At 39.8% G+C, this 19,610-nt stretch overlaps 1 protein-coding gene across 1 annotated transcript in view; it reads left to right on the top strand.

Annotated features, from left to right (window-relative positions):
• The window catches only part of IQGAP1 (IQ motif containing GTPase activating protein 1), a 125,027-nt gene extending 105,654 nt beyond the window's left edge, over positions 1-19,373 (top strand). Inside the window, exons 31-38 of the mRNA XM_036734398.1 lie at positions 1,804-1,906; positions 2,265-2,400; positions 2,734-2,821; positions 5,309-5,521; positions 5,929-6,095; positions 7,969-8,091; positions 13,312-13,420; positions 16,767-19,373. Of these exons, the coding sequence (XP_036590293.1) occupies positions 1,804-1,906; positions 2,265-2,400; positions 2,734-2,821; positions 5,309-5,521; positions 5,929-6,095; positions 7,969-8,091; positions 13,312-13,420; positions 16,767-16,880 (1,053 nt within the window). The 3' untranslated portion in view covers positions 16,881-19,373. The remainder of the gene's footprint in view (positions 1-1,803; positions 1,907-2,264; positions 2,401-2,733; positions 2,822-5,308; positions 5,522-5,928; positions 6,096-7,968; positions 8,092-13,311; positions 13,421-16,766) is intronic.
• The last annotated feature ends 237 nt before the right edge of the window (positions 19,374-19,610 follow it).

The following is a 19,610-nucleotide window of genomic DNA, read 5'->3' as shown; positions in this document are numbered from 1 at the left end:
AATGTTACTTGGGTCAGAGAGAACACTTGGTTCTAACCAGAAGAGAGTGAAGATCTCATTCTTTGTGGTCCTGCCTAGGTATCCACATGACACAGGGTAGAGAGTACTGGATGTGGAGTCAGGAGGACCTGAAGATCCTACCTCATGCTGGCTGTGTGACCCCAGCAAGTCAGTGAACCCTCCGAAACTTTATTCCCTTTTTCTATAGATTGGGAGAAGGATCAAATGGGATCATGCCTGTAAATGCTTTCCCAGCCTTAAAATGTTATACGTGGTGCTATCATCATTTATCATCATCATCATCATCTTATTATTATTATTATTATTGTTAATCTGCCTGTTTGGAATGTCTCCACCGATCTTGTTTTTGATGGCTGCCTTGGGAACTGGATATTGTTATGTCAGCAACTCTTTTCAGGAATTCCTAAGAGTAGTAACTACAGAGACAAATTTGCTACCCCGGAAATCAAAGTATATATACACTTTTCCATCTCATAGTGCTTCAGCATCATAATCTTTTAACGGGTGTTTTCTGGCTGCTTCTTGCCTGTTTTGGAATTGAAACACCTTGTCATCCCTTAGCTCTTACTATATCCTATATTTGTCCTGTTGTTTCCATTTTGTTATTCTTAATTATTTTTAATTAACATTGTCTTAAAAAATTCCTATTCCTCTTGCTCCCTCTTTTTTTTGTCTGGATCCTCTGCATTTTTTCATCCATTTTCCATGGCCTGGAGTGATTTTTGCTACCAGTTTATTTTCCTTTATTTATTACCTCTAGATCTTAACTTTCCACCTTGAATAGTGCTAACTTAAGGAGGAGAGGCAAGAAGCAGAAATTAACTGACATTTTTATCAGTCTTTCTACTAAAAGACTTGTCCTGTTTTCCCACCTGGCATAGTGACATCTTGTATCTTTATTTACTTTTCCTGAAAGCAATATTCTAGATCTCATGTATTTTTCCCTAGACATGATGTAACATGAATTTAATTGGTTAATACTAAGAATCAAGTAAGTATTCATATGTAATTCCATTTAGTCCAGGTGGAGTTGCCTGGTAAACTGCTGGACATGTACTTATGGAGCACAGGGAGGAGGTCTAGGCCATAGGTGCAGATTAGAGAGTTACCCACCTCTCACCATAGTTGAAGACATAAGAGTGAATGAGATCACTAAAGAAGTGAATATAGGCTTAGAAGATAAGGTGGCCAAGGACAGAATCTTGAGAAGTACTCATGGCACAGGAAGTGGAAGACAGAGTCAGTAAATTAGGTGCAGCATGAGTTAGAGAGTCAGAAGAGCCAAGGACGTGGTGGACCACAGAGAGCGTCAGGAAGGAGGGAGTGCACGGCACCTACAGATGATCCTCCCAGAGCAAAGGGTACCTTGCTGCAACTGATAAGTTTTGTTTGGACTGCTTATTAGGTACATTGATGACTTAATTCCTTAAAATCTAGAGTGATTTTTGAACATTCCTTTTGCGCTGGCCTTTTCTCTTCCTGATGTCACATGAGAAGATAATCGAAACACTTGAAATTCTCCATTGTTGCCAGTGAGGTATCAAAAGGTTATCATTGCTTCTACACACACCCTAATCTGTTAAACTAGACCAGACAGAAGCAAATGGAAAACTGGCCTTTTTTAAAAATACATGCTTCTTTGGGATGGTCTTTGCTGTTGCATCATAAGCTCGCTGAAGGCAGGCATCATACCCTCTTGCCTTTTTTTATAAAATACAGTGCTGGAAGCATGGACCGTTAGAGTGGTTACCGACAAGCTTTTGACAGTAACATTTTCTCCAGTTGCTTTTAGATCACCAGGATGCCATTGCTCCTGAACACAATGATCCCATTCACGAGCTACTGGATGATCTTGGGGAAGTGCCTACTATTGAGTCCCTCATTGGTGAGTCTTGCCTTCTGTTCCAGAAAAAAAAAATCTCAGGAAAAGCCACAGGGAGCAGAGGAAGGAATTATAATCTTAAAGTGAATTTCAGATCCTGGGGGTGGCGGGGGTGGTCCAAAGTCCCAAGTCAGGTATATTGGGTTGTTGAGATGAAGTGGAAATCATCGTTGTTATGAATTCCTTGGTGCCTTTCATTTGAATGGCACAGGTGTTCCTTTTTGTAACTAGTAGTGATTGTTCTTGGCACACCAGTGGGCTTTTTTGTATTCTAGAGGTAGGAAAAAAATTTTTCTTGAATCTTCTCTTACATTCTTTCTTTACCAGTCTCATTCTGTTAATTATTTCCCTGCAAATCTAGGGGAAGGGTCTGGCAATTTAAATGACCCAAATAAGGAGGCCCTGGCTAAGACAGAAGTATCTCTCACACTGACAAACAAATTTGATGTGCCTGGAGATGAAAATTCAGAAATGGATGCTCGGACTATCTTGCTTAAGTGAGTATTGAATTTAGTAAGTAGTAGGAATGATAGAACTAAATTAATCTCATGGTCTTAGTGAGTGAGGAAGTTTGGCTTGTGCCTCATGCTTGGGCTTTGACTTGCCTTGATCCTGCCCATCCTGAGTATTGCATTTAGCAGGAATTTGTTCTCATTAGATGACTGGAATGAAATTAATTTCTTGGAATTCTTCTATCCCACACAGTTCCATTTTCTTGAAAGCTGCATAAATAGCTGTGAGCGTCCTCGAAGGCCTGGCATCAGCAGCATTTGATTTGCTGTCACGCAGGTCAATTTAAGATCTTTGAAACATGTTTTCTTTTCCTTCAGTACAAAGCATTTAATTGTGGATGTCATCCGGTTCCAGCCAGGAGAGACACTAACTGAGATCCTTGAAACGCCTACCACCAGTGAACAGGTACAACTGAGAATATTAGCTTCATTCTGAGCTTTTTTAAAATTAAACTAGGCTCACAAAGAGTATAGGTGGTGACAAGGAGGATGGGCACTGAGTTGATCAGAGGTGAAACATCTAGCTGGTCACTGGTATGATATGGATGGGTAGGGAGAGGTAAAATTCAGTTTTGGAAGCCATATGAGAGGTAAACTTTGTCGGGAGTATAGAATGTGTGTGTGCACATGGGTAATAAGTTGCTGTGTAGATGTGAGGTTAGAAGTTTTTGTAAAAACCTGGAGTTAGCTGACTTTATTTGATTTGATACAGGACTGGTCAGTTAGCCAGCTGTGGATTCTGATCACTGTGCCTGTATTAAAGGAGGGTCAGGCATGGTTCGTGGCCCCAAGTGGCTCATGATTCAGATGGATTTAGTTAAATTACAGATCAGAACAGATCATAAAGGGTCATGAAAGTTAGGTAAAGGAGTTTGAATTTGATGTGTTAACGAATAGGTTTATGAAAAGATGAATAAGATGATGAAAATGGTGTTTAAGAAAGATTAATCTGGTAGCCATATTGAGGATGAATTGTAGAGAGAAGAGACCATAGGAAGAATCTGTTTAAATAGTTTAGGCATAAATAAGAATCAGGGCTAGAGTGGCAGTAAAATGAATGGTGAGGAACATTGCAAAGCCATATTGCTAGGTCCTGGCAGTGTCATGTAGTGAGAGGCGTACTGGGCTGGGGAGGCTAGAGACCCAGGAAGTGGCGCAGCCATTCTCCTTCATTAGCTTTGTGACTTTGGTCAAGGTTCTCCACCCTTGTGGGCCTCACTTTTTTTCAACTGCAAGACAGGGAGGTTGGATTAGATGAGTTCTTAGTTTCTTCTAGTCCTAGTGAATTAGGCTGTAATTAGGTCTTTGAATATGTGCATCAAGGGAACAGATTGTAGTTAAAGATGACTGCCAAGTTTTTTTAGCCCAGGTAACTAGGTAAGTAGTGTTTCAATAAACAGAATGGTGAAGTTGGGAAGACAAACCAGTTCTATGTTATATATGAAATAATGATGGGATATTAAAAGTAACTGTTCTGTAGGTGGCTCAAATTCTGGGACTGGGGCTTAGCTTAGCTCAGAGGTCTGGTCCACAGATGTTGATTTGGGAGTATTTTAGAGGTGATAACTTGAGCTCAAAGAGTGGGTGAGCTCACTGTTGAGGGTTGGGGGGTGGTGGATAGAAACATTCTCTCTGTCAGAATATGTATGTGTATGTGTGTGTATATATATATATATGTGTGTGTGTGTGTGCGTGTGCGTGTGTGTATGTATATATATACACACACATGTACACATATATACATATATACACACACATATATGGACAGGTATAATAGCTGGGCTGTCCAAAATGTGGCCTGAGCGCCTGCAGTGTGATTTATGCAGCCTGCTTACAAGCATAGAAATTTACATAAATGCTTTAGTAAACAGAGCCAAGCTACCCAGAACTCTCACTAAAATGGCAAATCAAAATATATTGTCTATTGTTTCGATAAAAACCTAAGGTTGGACAGCCCTGATTTACATAATGCTTGAAAATTTTCAAAGTGCTTTTACAAATATTGTCTCATTTTATTCTTGCAGGAAGTAGGTGCTGTTATTATCCCTATTTTAGAGATGAGAAAAGTGAGGCAGAAGTTAAGTAACGTGCCTAGGGTCACATAGATAATAGGTATCTGAGGCCCTGTTTGAATTTAAATCCAGTGCTCTTTCAGCCGCATCACCTAGCTGCCTCGTAAGAATAGGAAGAGGAACTAGCAAACCTTATCAGAAGAGAGATTTTATAAGTGGGAAGAGAACCAGGGAAATGCAGTGTCAGGGAAGCCAAGAGAGGAGAATGTTTCAGAGAGGATAATTTACAGTGGTTAGTAATGCTGAGAAATAGAAGGGAATGAGAGTGGAGTAAAGGCATTGGTTTTGACTCAAAGGAGGTTACCTTTGAGGAAAGAAGTTGGAGTAGAATGGTGGGGGCAGAAAGCCTATTACCTTTGAATTTTAAAGGAGAATGGGTGGCTGGGAAGTAGAGGTAGCAAGTCTGTGTTTAGTTATTAAAAAGTGGAATGAGTGTAAACAGTATCTAGGAGAAATAGTAGGCATTGGTAATTTCGTACCATGGCATAAAGTTAGGGAGATTAATGGCTGACCATTTCCAGTCCCACCATTCTGTTGGTGTGTCAGAAAGAGGGTCCGGGAAGGGGTTTATATGGGAATAAACAGTTCATCGGAGGAGAAAGAACCTGACTTCCAATCACATGCCTTTCCCTGATTATTGCTGTAAACAGGGCCCTTAATCTCTCTTTGCCTCATCTGTAAATTAGAGTCAAAAAAGACTTGTTCCGTTTTTTGTTCTATTCCAGTGGTGTGATACATAAAAGAATGCTGGATATAATACTCTTTCTCGGTTTTTAGTATTAGCATGGGCTGGTGTGGAACTTTTCTTTTGACTTCTTTAGGAAGCAGAACATCAAAGAGCCATGCAGAAGCGAGCTATCCGTGATGCCAAAACTCCTGACAAGATGAAAAAAGCCAAATCTGTCAAGGAAGACAGTAATCTGAGCCTCCAAGAGAAGAAGGAAAAGATCCAGTCGGGTTTGAAGAAGCTGGTAGAGCTTGGGACGGTGAACCCAAAGAACAAATACCAGGAACTGATCAATGACATTGCCAAGGTAATGCACTGGGGAAACCACGTGTTCTGCCTTTCTTTGGCAGTTTGCATTTCAGGCCCTTCACAGTCAGCAACCTGCCTTCAGATTATGAAAGAACTATGGTGTTCTCTCAAATGGAAGAATTCCCACCCCAGCCCTTTATGTCGAACAATGCACTTTTGCCTACTCCCTGGGGCAGCGCCAAAAAATTCTTTGTCAGCTTAACATTCTTCAAGGCATGCATGCAAAATAAAATCACTGAAATCAGAATTTTTTATTTCTCAATAGAGTGTTACTTGTTTGGCCATTTTCAAAGTAAAGGGTAAATATTCAGCTATAGAATTTGATGAGGAAAAATCAAGAAGAGCTTAAGACACACTTTATGTTTTTCCTCTGGTCGGTCAGTCTTGCTCTTCTGTTTTCCATAGGATATCCGGAATCAGCGGAGGTATCGACAGAGGAGAAAAGCTGAGCTGGTCAAACTGCAGCAGACTTACAATGCTCTGAACTCCAAGGCCACGTTTTATGGCGAGCAAGTGGACTATTATAAAAGCTACATCAAAACCTGCTTGGATAACTTAGCCAGCAAGGGCAAGTAAGTGTTTTTCAAAAATCTGACCTGGGTAAGAGCGTGGGACTAGAAAAGAGGTGGGAGAAGGCAGGGAAAGGTAAGTGAGGGCAGATTGTGCTCGTCCATAACCTGGCCTGAAGTGCGTGGCTGACTGGTTGCTATTTTCCTTTTTGTATTCCCATCAATCTCTGGCTGTTCTTCAGTTAGTTGGCTTGAGCATTATGATAAGGTGTTCAAGCAGGGCCTGCGTTACAGATTAATATAATAGATAACTTTCTTTTTAATATGATTTTGAGGGTTCTGGGAAAGGCTTTCTTATTCCCAGACATCTTACCTTTTACTGAAAATGATAATCGGAAACTTGAGATGGAAGTGATCTGAGAGAACATCTCATCGGGCCAGCCTTTCATTTGATACTTGAAGCAGTTGAAAGCCAGAAAGGGATAAATGTCATGGCCAGATTATACCGTTACAGATTAATTTTTTTGGATTGAGGTAATTTGGGTTTTTAAGAGTGCTTGGTCATGGTGTAGATACTTTCGGGAAAGTTTTCTTAGATGTCTTGTCTTTTTTGACCTCTTTGTTATATTCAAAACTCGTAACCACATTCACTTCTTGAAACTCTCTCTTCCAGTGCCTTTCCATGCCATTTGCACACTCTTAACCATTTCTCTACGTGCTCCTGCCTCTCTTTGTTTCCTTCCTTGGCTCTTTTCCCTGGAACTGTTGTTGCCTACTTCTCTATTTCCCCCTTTGCTCTTCTACACCTAGAACTTTGCTTGATTGTTTCTCTTTTTTCTCCACTTACTCATTCACCAAGTCCTGCTGATTTTCTCCTCAGAATTTGTTGTTTTTGTTCAGGTATTGTTCAGTCACGTCTGACTCTTTGTGACCCCATTTGGGGTTTTTTTTTGGCAAAGATACTGGAGTGGTTTGTGATTTCCTTCTCCAGCTCATTTTACGGATGAGGAAACTGAGGAGGCAAAAGGGTGAAGTGATTTGCCCAGGGTCACACAGCTAGTGTCTGAGGCGAGATTTGAACTCAGGTCTTCCTGGCTCCAGGCCCTGTACTCCATCCCCTGCACCACCTAGCTTCCTTCTCTTCAAAATACAGTTGTTTTCCAAGCCCTTTGATCTCTTAATGTAGAAGCTGCCAGATCTTGAGTTATTCTGATTGTGTGTTTAAGTTTTGTTTTTCATCTCCCATTTCCATTGCTGCCACTGTAGTCCAGCCCCTTGTCACCCTTTACTTTGAATATAAGCCTCTCTAGTTTCCCTGCTCTCCATTGTCTTCTCATTCTAGTTAGCCATGAATGAAGGACAAAATATTCTCACCAGAGGTGCTTCCTGTCCGGAATTCCAGGCTATTCTGTATTCCCCTGCTTGGTTCTTCTTGCTAAAACTGCTATCATTATGCCATGTTCTTGTTCAGCAATTTAGAATGGTTCTCTTTTCTTTATGGAATGAAGTCTATAGTGTCTTGGACTGGGACTCAGTGTCTTTTTACAGCTGTGCTAAATTAGCCAACAAGTATTTTTTTAAACCTACACTATATATATACTCCCATCTTAGATGTGGTGGGGAATACAAGGAAGATATTAGTTGTGAATGGGAATTTTGTATCAGTAATTCTGTTTTGAAGATGAGTCCTAGATAGTGAATGAATTACTCAAAATTAACTTGAAAATGAGTTGCAAAACTGGAAGTAGAACTCATAGCCAAGAGTAAGCAGTTGGTGGTGCAGAATGCTGGGCCATTTTGACCCCATGTGGATATTGGTCATTACTTTTTAAGGCAAACTTCTTTGACCCGTGACCTCTGATTCCTGGACCATTTGCTGAGATTAAGCATGGGATATGTAGCTGTTGACATCCAATGCTCCCCTTTGTTTCCACAGGGTGTCTAAGAAGCCAAGAGAGATGAAAGGAAAGAAAAGTAAAAAGATTTCCCTGAAATACACAGCCGCACGACTACATGAGAAGGGAGTCCTTCTGGAAATTGAGGACCTTCAAGTGAATCAGTGAGTGTCCAGTTGACTGTCTAACTTTATTTACAAGGAACTGATCTGCATACAGAAATTTCTGTCTGTGTCATGCTGGCTTTACATCTTATTTAGGTGATCATTTGAATGTCATCTTAAACTGCCTGTCTTATCACAAACTGTCTTATCAAGAAATCCCATGCCCAAAGCTTACCTTCCTAGGGGCACAAATGGGCCTAAGGTGCCTTTCTTTGAAAGCAATATGTGTCCATTATTTGATTAACTATACCTCATTGTGCTGCTTGTGCCAGAATTGTTTCAAGATTTAGGCAGAGTTCTTTTTTTGGCCAACCCCCACCCAAGCTCTGTGAGCAGCAGTCTTGTGTTATTTCCATGGGAGCCATCAGCTTCTCTTTTCCAAGCGTGGCATCCCTTCCTGTCGTTCTTTCTAGATCTGGACAGAGAGAATTAAAGAGCTAGATGAACCAGAGATGGGACGGTAGGGACGTTGCCTTCCCCTACCTCAGCCTAAGAACCTTCAGCTTATTTAACATATTTTTTTCCTTAGCAAGAGTTTATCCAGCTTCTATCTTCCAAAAGAGAAGTGGCTCTCCTCAGTGTGCCGCTTCTCTCTCAACTGGGCTTTTGTCATCATCATCTGCAACAACATGTATTTACTGAACACCTCTTGTGTTCTAAGGGCCCTTACTGGTTTCCTCTAGGACTCCTCCTGACCCATTAAAGAAGGAGGACGTACCCTGTTAAAGATAACCACGACAAATTAACCGTCACCCCAAAGTTAGAGTTAGCGTCGGCCCTTCTACAGATGGGATCTCTCCTATCCCAGACAAAACAAGAAAGGGTTTTGAGACCTTTAGAAAGGTGTGAATGCTTCTCAGAAGCAGAGAAGCCTGTGAGCAGTGAGTGTGAGACAGTTTTAAGGTCTCTATGCTGTGCCCTCCGTCCACCCCCAGCTCATTATCTAGCTTTGGGGCACAGACAACTCAGTCTCTCAGTTGCAGCCCACTACTGTCCTGTGAGTGACCTAGCATCATCTCTTCACAATTCTTAGAGAATCATGGGCAGCTTGGAGGGGACTCCCCTGGGACACATTTCATCAGTAATTTGGTAAAATTAACAAATAACATCATTGTAGTGAGAAAGTGGGAGCTATGTTTCTCTGATTCTTTAAAGCCATTTAGAACAAGCTCCAATTCTGTGTGCTTTAAAGGTGGGAGCCAACCACCCTGAAAAACTGATTTTCTGATTGTCTTTTTTTTTTTTTTTAAGTCAAGGTCTATGATTTCATCACCATAGGGAACTTTCTAGTGACAAAATTTGTTCTCCACCTTACAGTGAAAGCAGGCTGGCTAGGATTTCTAGAGGTCATGTGATCTGCCCAGAATAGTATAGGAGAGCATATTAGAAGTGTGACTTCTACCTGGGTCACATTCCATGCTACTTGCTGACTTGCTGGACCAATACTGGTCAGTTGTGACCACCATCCCTTGAGCTATGATTTTTAAAAATAACCCCATTGATGAAATAAATAGGGCAGGAATTATTACTTGGATCTAGTCTCTAGGAGGGATGACCAGCTTGTACTATCTTACACACACACACACACACACACACACACACATTTTCTCTCTCTCTCTCATCTTTATTTCTAAATCTGTCTCTCTGTCATATAGATAATCTTCTCTCACCATAGTTTCCTCTCCAAAGTCCAAATGAGGGCATATTACCCATTTAGTGACATTTGATGCATTTTGCTTTCAAAGAAAAGCTATCCTATGACACTTTTTTCTTGAGTATGCAAAGATCAAATGTCACCTCCTACCCAACTGGTTCTGTTAGCTAAATTCTGGTTTCTATGCTATTTAGGAAACTGTGGGCTGACTTCTTACAAGACTGGCACTAGATGGCACCAGGGTATATGGTAAAGCACACACATGGTAGTTTAGTTTTCCGAAAATCAGGCAGGTAAGAAGGAATACACCTGTTTTTGACACCTGATATTTTCATGGCCAAAGAAAGATAATTTCAAATGGCAATTCATTTCTTATAAGGATTTTTTCTCCTCCAAATTCTTTCTTCACACACACATTTTTTAAGTTCCCCTAACTGTGATTAGAATAATTGGAGTAAAATAGGAACAGCTTCAGTACATTCTAGATAATCTCTTCTGGATTGTATAAACTATTTTTGGTAGGTGGTAGCTGTTCTTGCTTTTAAGTTTGTAATAACAATAACACATAGTGTGTGTTTTTTTCTTTCTTTCTCTTGGAAGGGGTTGGGCCAGGCAGTTGGGCTAAGTGACTTGCCCAAGGTCACACAGCTAGTATGTGTCCAGTGTCTAAGGCCAGATTTGAGCTGAGGTCCTCCTGACTCCAGGGCCAGTGCTCTATCCACTGCACCACCTAGCTGCTCCTATGTGTTTTAAAGTCTGCAAGTGCTTTACATACATTAATACTCATTTGAGAGCCACAGATGGAATTTGAACCTAGATCTTTCTGACTCCCAAGTCTAGGATGCTAGAATCTGTTGTAGTCCTCTGCAAATGAGTTATTCTGGATAGGTAACTTTCCCAAGTAATCAAGAATTTACTGTTTTTGAGCACTGAAACTTAATATGTTTGAAGTAGAAATTTTTCCCAAATCTACGACACACTTGTGTGCCTCAGTAAAAGGTTACCGGATGTAATTCGACCACTTACTGATGATTCAGGTGTACAAATATGAACATTGATTATCTTGCTGTGCTGTAGTGGGGGTCCTCTCCATTTCCCTCTCCCTTCCCCTTTTTGTCTTCTTCCCCCTCTTCCTCTTCTTCCTGCCTGTCTTCTCCACATACACACACACACACACACACACACCCACACACACACACACACACACCCATAATATAGTTTTATAATGAATAACTATGAGACTTGTGGTGTCTTTAATTTAACATTTTTAAGAAAGTATTATCTGTAAGATGCTAGGGATACCAAGATAAAAATGATAATAGCCTCTGTACTCGAGTTTACATGCTGGGGGTGCATAGCATGGATATAACATATACACAGATGTACTCAGGGGAGAAGGGAGATGGGGGAGGATGACAGCAAGGGAGAGATCTAGCCAACATACTTTAAGAAGATTCCAGGAGAGGGAAAACACTTCTTGCTTGGGGTGGGGTGGGGCCGGAAGGGTCAGGAAAATCTTAGTGGAAGAAGTGACTCCTAAACTAAGCCTTGAAGGAAGAAAAAGATTCTGAATGGTGGAGATGAAGAGGGCATTGATTGTAGACATGGAGAGGGCCTGCACAAATGTGTAGAGGCAGAAGATGTCATTTTGGGACAGCTCATAATCTCATCTCACTGGAGTTGAGTTCATGAAGGGAAATGATGTGAAAAAAAAAGCTATTAAAAAGGTAGATTTAAAGGCAGATGGTGATGGGTTTTTGATGCTAATTTATAATTTATCTCAGAAGCAGTAGGGTCCCACTGAATATTTTTGAGAAGAACGACGTGGTTTGAGCACCCATGCTTTTAAGACAATTACTTTGGCAGTTAAATGTGGGGGAGAGGTCCCCTTAAGATGGAACTAGAGGCAAGGAAATGAGGGCTTAAACCTATATGGTAGTCTTGTAAGTGGAGAGGAAGCAGATGCAAAAGATGTGATGGAAATGGAACCAAGCAAAGTTGGCAACTGATTGTATGTGGGGGGAGGAGGACTTGGTAAGGAGGGACTGAATTGAGGATGAATCCAAAATTAGGAACTAGAATGACCACAAGGGTAATTGGACTTTGAACAGATAGAGGGAGATTTGAAGGATAGGTGAGTTAGAGGAGAAAGTAATGACACCATCTTGCATATGAATTTGAAGTACCAGCCGGGGATATCTAGTAGGCGTTTGGAATGTGGAGACTGTTCAGAGATAGATTTGGGCTAATAGACATAGATTTACTACATGTCTATTAAATATAGATTTGAGAGTGATTAGTGATGAGTGAACCCATGGTGAGATCTGTCAAGGGACAGAGTTGAGGGAGAATAGAGGAGTGTTTGTCTGTCAGTCCCCATACTATGTGGTTTCAGGATGTCATGCTTTTTTCAGTATTTTTAGCACGTGGTAAATTGTAGTTGACTCGTGTGTGTGTGTGTGTGTATGCATACATATGTACATACATTATATACATATTTATATGTGTGTGTATATATATATTATATTTCTGTATCATTTCTTGTTGGCAGGGTGTCTACCTTAGCAATTACTCCCTTTTCCTTCTGATTGACCGTTTATAATATGTTGTAGGCTTTGAAACTATATATCTAGGATTGTTAGGATAATGTATAAGTACAAGTATGTAGGTTCTGAGTAAGGACCTGGGGTGCCCGTGACCTCTTTAGTATGATGGATTTATAGTTGGGAAGGGAGTTGAGGTGTGAATAAAGTGCATGAGCCTTCATGTATTGACCTATTTGGGATCCAGGGCCCTTTGAATTTTCTTTTTGGTTCTCAGCTGTGTCACAAATGGGAGAGGTTGTTGAGTACTCAGTTTCCAGATAGTGTCCCCAACACTACGCAAAACTCTGTTCCGTGTAGGACCTGTCTGTGATCATCTCCATTGTGATGTAATATCAGCCTTCCTCTTTTTCCACAGTAATTCTTGGCATGGTAGTTGGCTTGTGGTCATGAAACTGAGACATTTTGTCTTTTAAGAATTTCCCCAGCATGATGTCCAAAGACTGTGTTTACTCCTTTGTGCTTAGGCCTTCTGCTTCTGACCAGCCAAATCCTTCTCTTGGCTCCCTTTTTTTCCCTCTTAACTATCCCCCACTCCATCCCTTCCCAGTGTTAATCTCCCTTCCTATTTTCTACTAATTCCAGCCCAACTTTTTTTTATTGCTACCCTTTTTTTCCTACTGCATGATGGGTAGATACTGCTTTATTTTGATAATCTAAAGACTTCCTTTGATACTGTCTTGTTGAGGTCTTTGATTGCTTCTGCTTGAGTAGAGCAGGGATGCTAATTTGGGGACCACATCCTATCTTCTGTTTAAATTCCAGAGCAAATATTTACAATTTTACTGGCTGAAAATAAGGTGATAAGTAAAAGCCACAATTCACTGTGGTCTCACCTTTCTGCTCATGGACTTCAACCAATTTCCTCATTTCACAGCCTTCCGCTTCCCTCCGTCATCCTCCTCTTTTACAAGACAAGCAAGCTATGATCTCTTGGCAATTTATTGTTTTTTTTTAAAACAGGTTCAAAAATGTGATATTTGAAATCAGCCCAACGGAGGAGGTTGGAGATTTTGAAGTGAAAGCCAAATTTATGGGGGTTCAGATGGAGACTTTCATGTTACATTATCAGGTGAGTGTTTTTTCCATAGAGGGCCCTACATAGAGAAGTTCGTTGATAGAGTGCTTTTTATGACTACAAAGCACTTTCACGTAGAGTATTTCTTTAAATTGTCACAATAACTCTGAGAGGCCCTGTAAATGCTATATATTCAATTTTGGCAATGAGGAAACCGAGGCACAGATTACATGACGTAACTGACATCTCACGACTTGTAATTGGCAGAGCTGGGGCTCGAACTCAGGGTCTTTGGCATGGATATTCAGTGCTCTTTCCATTATCCCACTCTTCCTCTAAAGAAAAAGAATAAACTTTTGAGAAAATTCTTTTCAGAGGTTTAAATAATGACAGCTCCTCATTGGAAAAAAAACTGTGGGCTAGTACTTGGTCTAAACATGGGTCCTGAGATTATGTAGGAGCTTTGAGAGTAGATTAGAGCGATAAAAGGAAAGGAATCAAACCAGTTAGAGCTACTTGGCATTTTCCTAGCGCTTTACTGATTGCAAAGAACTCTGTTTGGCCTCATTTGAGCCTGGCCCTGCTGAGGTAGCGCCTGTTGTTGTCCCCATTGTACAGAGGAGGAGACTGAGGCAGAGGTGACATGATCAGTCAGCCATTTGAGAGCCGAGATAGAGTCTGAACAGGGCATTGTTATTGGTAATTTTTGTTCTTCCTAGTTGGGCACGACTGGGCAAGGACATTATATGTAAGGATTGGTAGAAAGGGGCAGTGTTTAGGCACTTCCAGTTTGTCACTGATATGAGTGTCTCTCCTTACCATTTAAGTACTTTCTCTTAAAATGCCATCTGGGGGGCAACTAGGTGGCACAGTGAGTAGAGTACTGGCCCTGGAGTCAGGAGGATCTGAGTTCAAATGCGGCCTCAGACACTTGACACATGTACTAGCTGTGTGACCTTGGGCAAGTCGCTTAACCCCAATTGCCCTGCCAAAAAAACAAAAACAAAATGTCATCTGGGAAAGAGTATAAATTGATGTAAAAATACAGGAATATCTCAATGTTTATGGGAAGGAAATTGATGGAGTATATTTCTAGATTTTAAAGCATATTTTGTTACGTACGTAAATGAAAAATACAAAAATACACTTGGCATATTTATCCTGTGTGTGGGAAGAGGCTTTGATTTAAATAATAGGTCCTTTAATTGTCATTTGTACTACTCTCAATGCATCAGTGGAGATCTCTGTATAAAACCTTCATTGTCTAATGGGGGGACTCATTGTCCCTAATGTCTTTTTTTTTAACTAGATTTTCATGTAAGGGAGAGTCAGTGACTAAAATTTTCTTTTTTTTTTTTTTCACTAGACATTGACTTTTAGTGCCAATCCTCACTATTTTCTCTGAATTGATTGTACTTATAACTTATGTGGTAGAAACTTGTCACTGTCTTTGTTCAAGTTTCTGAAATATACTCCCCAGTTACCAAGTCTCCCTTTTACAACTATTTAAAACACACAGGATATAATCTTGTAAGTAGGTTCCTATGTACAATGTGAACCTCTGAAGGAGAATCAAAGGATTTTCTTAAGATTTAGAGCGTAAAGACAGCTCAAAGATGAAAACTTTCGTCAGAAAATGAGGGAAGTGAAATGTCTTGCCCAAGATCATGCAGGAAAGAAGCTGTTTTAGAGCAGGGATTTGAACCTAGGTCCCACTTTTACTCCAGAGTAAAAGTGTTCTTACCATGCCTCATCTAATTTTATTGGGCAAGAGAGTTGGGAACTAAAATGTTTATGAATTTTTGGATAGTGCATCTCCACATCCTGTTTTGTCAGATCCACACAGACAAATCTGTCTCTCTGCCATTGCCTGGAGTAGTTAAAATGTGGCCCTACTAACCGTTAAGATGATGGATGAATTGATCTTGTAGGAGGCCTTTTCATTCTAGCCCTGGGAATCCTGCCTTGTCACCCCATCCCCCCCTTTTTAAAATCTTCTCAGGTTCTAAGATTGGTAGCCTGGGTCTTACAAATTCATGCTCACCATAAAACACAAAATATGAAATATCCAACAATTGGAGTCAGGGGCCTGGTGCTTCTTGTTTAGGCCCCATCGTGGGTCCTATTCTTTCTCTTCTCTATTGAACGTTGTGTTTTCCATCTCAGATTGTAATTCTCATTTTATCCAGATTTTTTATAATAGGCACTATGGTACAGTGGAAAGACCGTTTGACTTTGGATTCTAGTCCCACCGTTCTTATTAACTAGCTTCAGTGGGCCTCAATTTCCTCATCTCTAAAATTAGCAGATTGATCTGTCTTTTACAGGTCATTTACATCTTTTATCGTTATAATGTTCTATTATTAAGGTACTGCAGAAGCTACTAGTCTTCAACCTGTCAAAGACCTTCAGCCTCTTTCTATGACATCATTTCACTAAAGTTGGAGAAATGTGGTACTCTCTAATGGGGGAAAAGATAGATAAATGTAACAATTAAATATTCCTTTTTTAGAAAACTTATTCAAATCTGACCTCAGACCAGGGGTGGGGAACCTCAGGCTTCAAGGCCATATATGGCCTTCTAGGTGCTTGGGTGGGGCCTTTTGACTGAGTCCAAATTCTACAGAACAAATACTTTCATTAAGGGGATTTGTTCTGTGAAGTTTGGATTCAGTCAAAGGGCCACACTTGAGGACCTAGAGGGCCACAGGAGGCCACAGGTTCCCCACTCCTGCCTCAGACACTTGACACTTACTAGCTCTGTGACCCTGGGCAAGTCACTTAGCCCCAGTTGCCTTGCAAAAAAAAAAAAGAAGAAGAAAGAAAGAAGACTTATTTGACAAATATGATGATATGAAAAACACAAGACATGAATTAACCAGAAAAATACATTCACCAAACTACTCTATTTTTATATAAATAGTCTGCTTATCAGTGTTTTATTATACAATCTGATGCAGAATTTATTTCTCTTTGAGATGTATGCTGACCAGATTTCATATTTCCTGTTCACTTTCAACATATAGAGGCTTATACCTAAGCAGGCTGCAGCATAAACTAACAATGATTTCTATGTCAGAATTGATATAAGGGTTATTATTTTCATCTAAGAAATGTATGAGTCAGTTACCTTCTAACAAATAGCAGATACACTGCATGATTGCTATACTGTTAAGCATGAAATGTTAAAAAAAAAAAAACAAAAAAACAGCAACCCAGAGGTCAGTCTCCAGAGGGTTGTATGGCTCCCTTGTGGCAAGATTATCCAGAATGAGATGAAATCACAGATCCATTATGAACATGCCCTCTTTAAGATCTGTGTTTGTGCTGAGTGCATAACTGCCCCCGTTTCCAGTTCCAAAGATTTTCTTAACAGTATTTATTTTTCTTCTTTGGGCAGGATCTGTTACAGCTGCAATATGAAGGGGTTGCTGTCATGAAACTGTTTGATAGAGCAAAAGTCAATGTCAACCTCCTGATCTTCCTGCTCAACAAGAAGTTCTATGGGAAGTAATTGATGGTCGGCCACATGTGCCGAGGGCAAGAAGACCATGGGAGGAAGGCGAACTGTGTGACGGCCTCGTAATGTGCTTCACCTGTTGGAGCCAGAGACACTCCCAATGCCAAACTGCATCTCCTCCCACTTTGGGACCTTCTGTTACTCCCTTCTCATAGTGAATTAATAACTCAGGCTTCAGCTGACCTTTTGGGTTACTTCATTTTCTTCTCTGTCATTTGACACCCAAGGAAAAAGTGGAAACTCAATCCACTAAAAACCTTTTCCCATAGGCTGTTACAGGCTCCGTGGTTACTTGGATATATTTTGAGCTTTGGGATCTTGCTTTAATTAGAAATGTGAATGATGGGGTTCTTATTACTTATGTAGTTGGACGATATTGGCACCAATTAGAAAAAAATTTATAACTCTTTATGGACATGTACACTTGTAGCCTTGCCCATTTCAGAATGTATAAGTAGAGACCAATTAATGGTTCAGATTGTAATCATTAAGAGACTGGTTTGAAGCTAAATTGGGTCTTTTGTCCTCTAAGTAATACCTAATGCTATGGGAAATGTGTTCTAATGTGATCTTTGCCATCTCAGTTCCCTGTATGCAGTAGCCAAGGGAGACATTGTGCTGCCCAGGGAGACTAGCTTCTGAGAGGAGCATTTGGGGAAGGGGGAGGGAAACTGTCTAGGTATTCCACTCATATTTGGACAACTTGGTCAGTTTTGTTGGCTGAGTTTTAGTAGCATCAATATATATATTTTCATGGAAGGATTCAATTGATGAAATATAATGGACCAGGTTCCCTGTTAAGGTTACTTGCCTTCTTTTTCTGTGCTGGTGCCCACCCAGGGACATAGGATTAGGCCAGTTTAGGAAGGCCTCCCACCCCATCACTTAATGAATGGTTTTAGATCTAACATTAAAAATCCTAACTAGATTCATTGTTTTGGTTTGTTGCTTTAAGGTGCCTTGTTAACATAGATTAATCTATTTCAGTTCTTAAGGGATTTCTTTATGGTTGCTCACCTGCAGATAAAAATATATTTTGTGTTTTTTATTAATAAAATAAGGGGAATAGGGTATTTTAAAGATTTATATAATGCTTCAGAAGCCTTTAGAGTGCTATAAGAAAGGAATTTTTTAATAATAAAATAAAACTAGCTTATCTGTATATCTGAACTCTTAGAAATTTCTTATAGCCACAACACTATGAGGACTCTTCTGCAGAGTTGCAGAGGGACAGCCCTGCCTTACTGTAAATTGAACCAAAACAGAAATCTATTTGATCAGCATATACTGTATTCTAAGCCCTGATTCTTGTATCAGTTTCTCCTTTGTCTGTTTTTGCTGACTTCATTATTATCTCTTAACTATGAACCCTGCTTTTAAGAGGCTTTAGTCCTAAAAATTAAGCCTTGACAAAAAGCATGGATGAATGAGACATCTATTTGAAAATAATACATGTCATATACTTTAAAAAAAAACAAACAAACATCCTGTCTTTAGGAATACTTTTTAAATCATGCCATTTTCTCCTGTTGTTTTGGTTCAGTATTCCTTAAGTATAAAACTCTCTAGCCCAGTTTAAATAACATTTTTAAGCACACATAAACGCCCCCACTGAAACCATTTATATCAGCATTTTGAAATTGGCTGATGTATTTTTCCAGTGAAGCACATTAAGAAATAGACATTGGTAACTAGCTGTGTATTATATTCTTGTTGCAGTTGTAAATACCAGAGAATTATTTTTTAGTATGGACTCAATCATTTACACAGGATTGATGACATGTATGTTAGTGCTTTATACATTCCAGGACAGCCAAGAGGTGGAAGATTTAGGCAAGGAAAAATTTAACCATAGAACTAGAGAAGGAATGAAGGGTAATGACTCATGGGAATTCTCCACTGCCATGACTTAGGGACTATCTTGAATTAATTTTTTTCTGTAAATCTATTTTTCTTGAAAAATAAGTAAATTAGAGATTGTAGTAATAGTTTCAAAAATTGGGACCAAAGATCCAATCTTTTTAAGAAAAGGATGCTACTCTCCTTTGGGCCCCACCCTTGGCCAGGCATTGCAGTGATGACCAAAGTCTCCAGGGGACTATAAACAGGGACACTTGAGTTATTTGTAAAAATTAACGGTTTGCTGAATATATTCGCTGATGCAAGACATTAAGCATGAAACCTTTAGAGTTAGAGAATTTTTATGGGGATAATATTTGAAGCAATTTTTTTAATACATTGGAGAAAACTGATAAATTTTCGGGTCTGGACATTGGAACTTAGTAACTTTTATTACTGTGTTATTTATTAGTAATAGGATTCTTCCAGCTGCTTTTTCCCTCTTAGGCCACCTCTCCTTGCCAGCCATCATGACATTTGTTGCGAATTTATTTACTCCCAGGAATTTGGGCTGCTTGTTCCATTTATTGGCACAAAAAAATGTCTTTTGTATCTCTCAATGAAATAAAAGGTCATTTGTTCATGTTGCTTCTCTCTGTTGCAGTTTAATCAGTTCCTGATTACTACTACTCTGCCTGCTTTGTAAGAGTGGATTACACAATCTTTGTTGAATATGAGAATGAGTAACTAAAACAATGCAACAACTCCATTTCCTGTAGTATTGAGAAGCAGATTGAAGCAAAAAAAAAGAGCTCCTAGAAATCTGCCTCAAAACTACTTAAAAATCTGTTTATGATTTTATATACAAAATATTTGTTGAATTGG

The sequence above is a fragment of the Trichosurus vulpecula genome, chromosome 8 (genome assembly GCF_011100635.1).
Source record: "Trichosurus vulpecula isolate mTriVul1 chromosome 8, mTriVul1.pri, whole genome shotgun sequence".
NCBI classification, from domain to species: domain Eukaryota; kingdom Metazoa; phylum Chordata; class Mammalia; order Diprotodontia; family Phalangeridae; genus Trichosurus; species Trichosurus vulpecula.
Note: the sequence above shows the minus strand (reverse complement) of the source record. Positions and strands in the feature narration are given on the sequence as shown.